Source organism: Buceros rhinoceros, unplaced genomic scaffold, assembly GCF_000710305.1.
Source record: "Buceros rhinoceros silvestris isolate BGI_N320 unplaced genomic scaffold, ASM71030v1 scaffold20497, whole genome shotgun sequence".
Lineage (NCBI taxonomy): Eukaryota > Metazoa > Chordata > Aves > Bucerotiformes > Bucerotidae > Buceros > Buceros rhinoceros.
In genome coordinates, this window is record NW_010423115.1 from 13256 (window position 1) to 14271 (window position 1016).

At 58.6% G+C, this 1016-nt stretch overlaps 1 protein-coding gene across 1 annotated transcript in view; it reads right to left on the minus strand.

Annotated features, from left to right (window-relative positions):
• The window catches only part of DENND2D (DENN/MADD domain containing 2D), a gene marked incomplete at its 5' end in the record, with an annotated part of 3494 nt that extends 3065 nt beyond the window's left edge, over positions 1 to 429 (minus strand). The window contains 2 exons of the mRNA XM_010140331.1: positions 1 to 162; positions 281 to 429. Of these exons, the coding sequence (XP_010138633.1) occupies positions 1 to 162; positions 281 to 429 (311 nt within the window). The remainder of the gene's footprint in view (positions 163 to 280) is intronic.
• Positions 430 to 1016: the final 587 nt, after the last annotated feature.

Sequence of the window (1016 nt, forward strand, 5' to 3'; positions counted from 1 at the left end):
TCCAGGACCTGCTCCAGGTACCGCATCTGGATGCCGACCATGAAGGGCGTGGGGCAGCAGACGGTGTCGAGCAGGCACTCGGGGACCACAGGGATGTAGGTGTGAGCCCAGGTGAAGGGGTAGAGGAGAGCAGCTACTGCATGGATGCACTGCGAGAGGATGCTGAGGGACAAGGAGCCATCGCGGTGAGGAAAGGGGAGTTCACATTCCACCTCCAGCTCAGCTGCATCCTGAGCTCCTTCAAGAGGTTTTATTTCAAAATAAACAGATCGGGACTCACCTCAGCTCCTCTGCCAGGAAAATGAGGCGTCGCTCCAACACGGCGGACGCGAAGATATGCAGGATGAGGTGGGGGCTGAGCCGCTGGAGCAGAGCCTGAAACTCCACGTGCTCCAGATGGGCGTCCACGGGCCGTGTGAGCTCGATGAGCTGCGGAGGAGAGACCCCAAACCCCAACTCTAGGAGGTGCAACACTCCCCCTGTGCCACCCTGGCCCCGTGAGAGGGTGAATTAGGAGCAATTAATGACCCAGAGTCTGCAGCAACTGCATCACATCCCTCCGCAGAGGATGAAGCTCCTCTTGTCCTGCTGGGAGCTGCGGGCTGTGTGGGATGGAGGGGAAGCAGCGGAAGCAGCGGCAATGCGCGCTGCAGGGTTTATTTATTGGTCACTGGATTTTTAACCAAAACGCCTCTTTCCTCCAGCAGGCATGAGGCGGGATGGGTCCCCAGCTCAGCGGCCAACAGATCATCTGCGAGCAGCAGCAGAGAACATTGACCAGGAGAGGGAGGAGGGATGAGGGCACGGCTTTTGCTATAAAAACCACAAAAACCTCCTCAAAGGTCTCTCTGGCCAGGCCAGCTTGCCTCATCCGAGCTCAGGTGGCCCTGGAGCGAATTCTCGATGGGCTCTTCGCAGGTGGTCTGTCCATTCTGCTGGCTTTGCCCCAGAAGGAGCGTCCCAAACCCTCTACCCTGCTGCCGGCAGCCCTGAGCAGCCACTGATGAAAGGTTAAC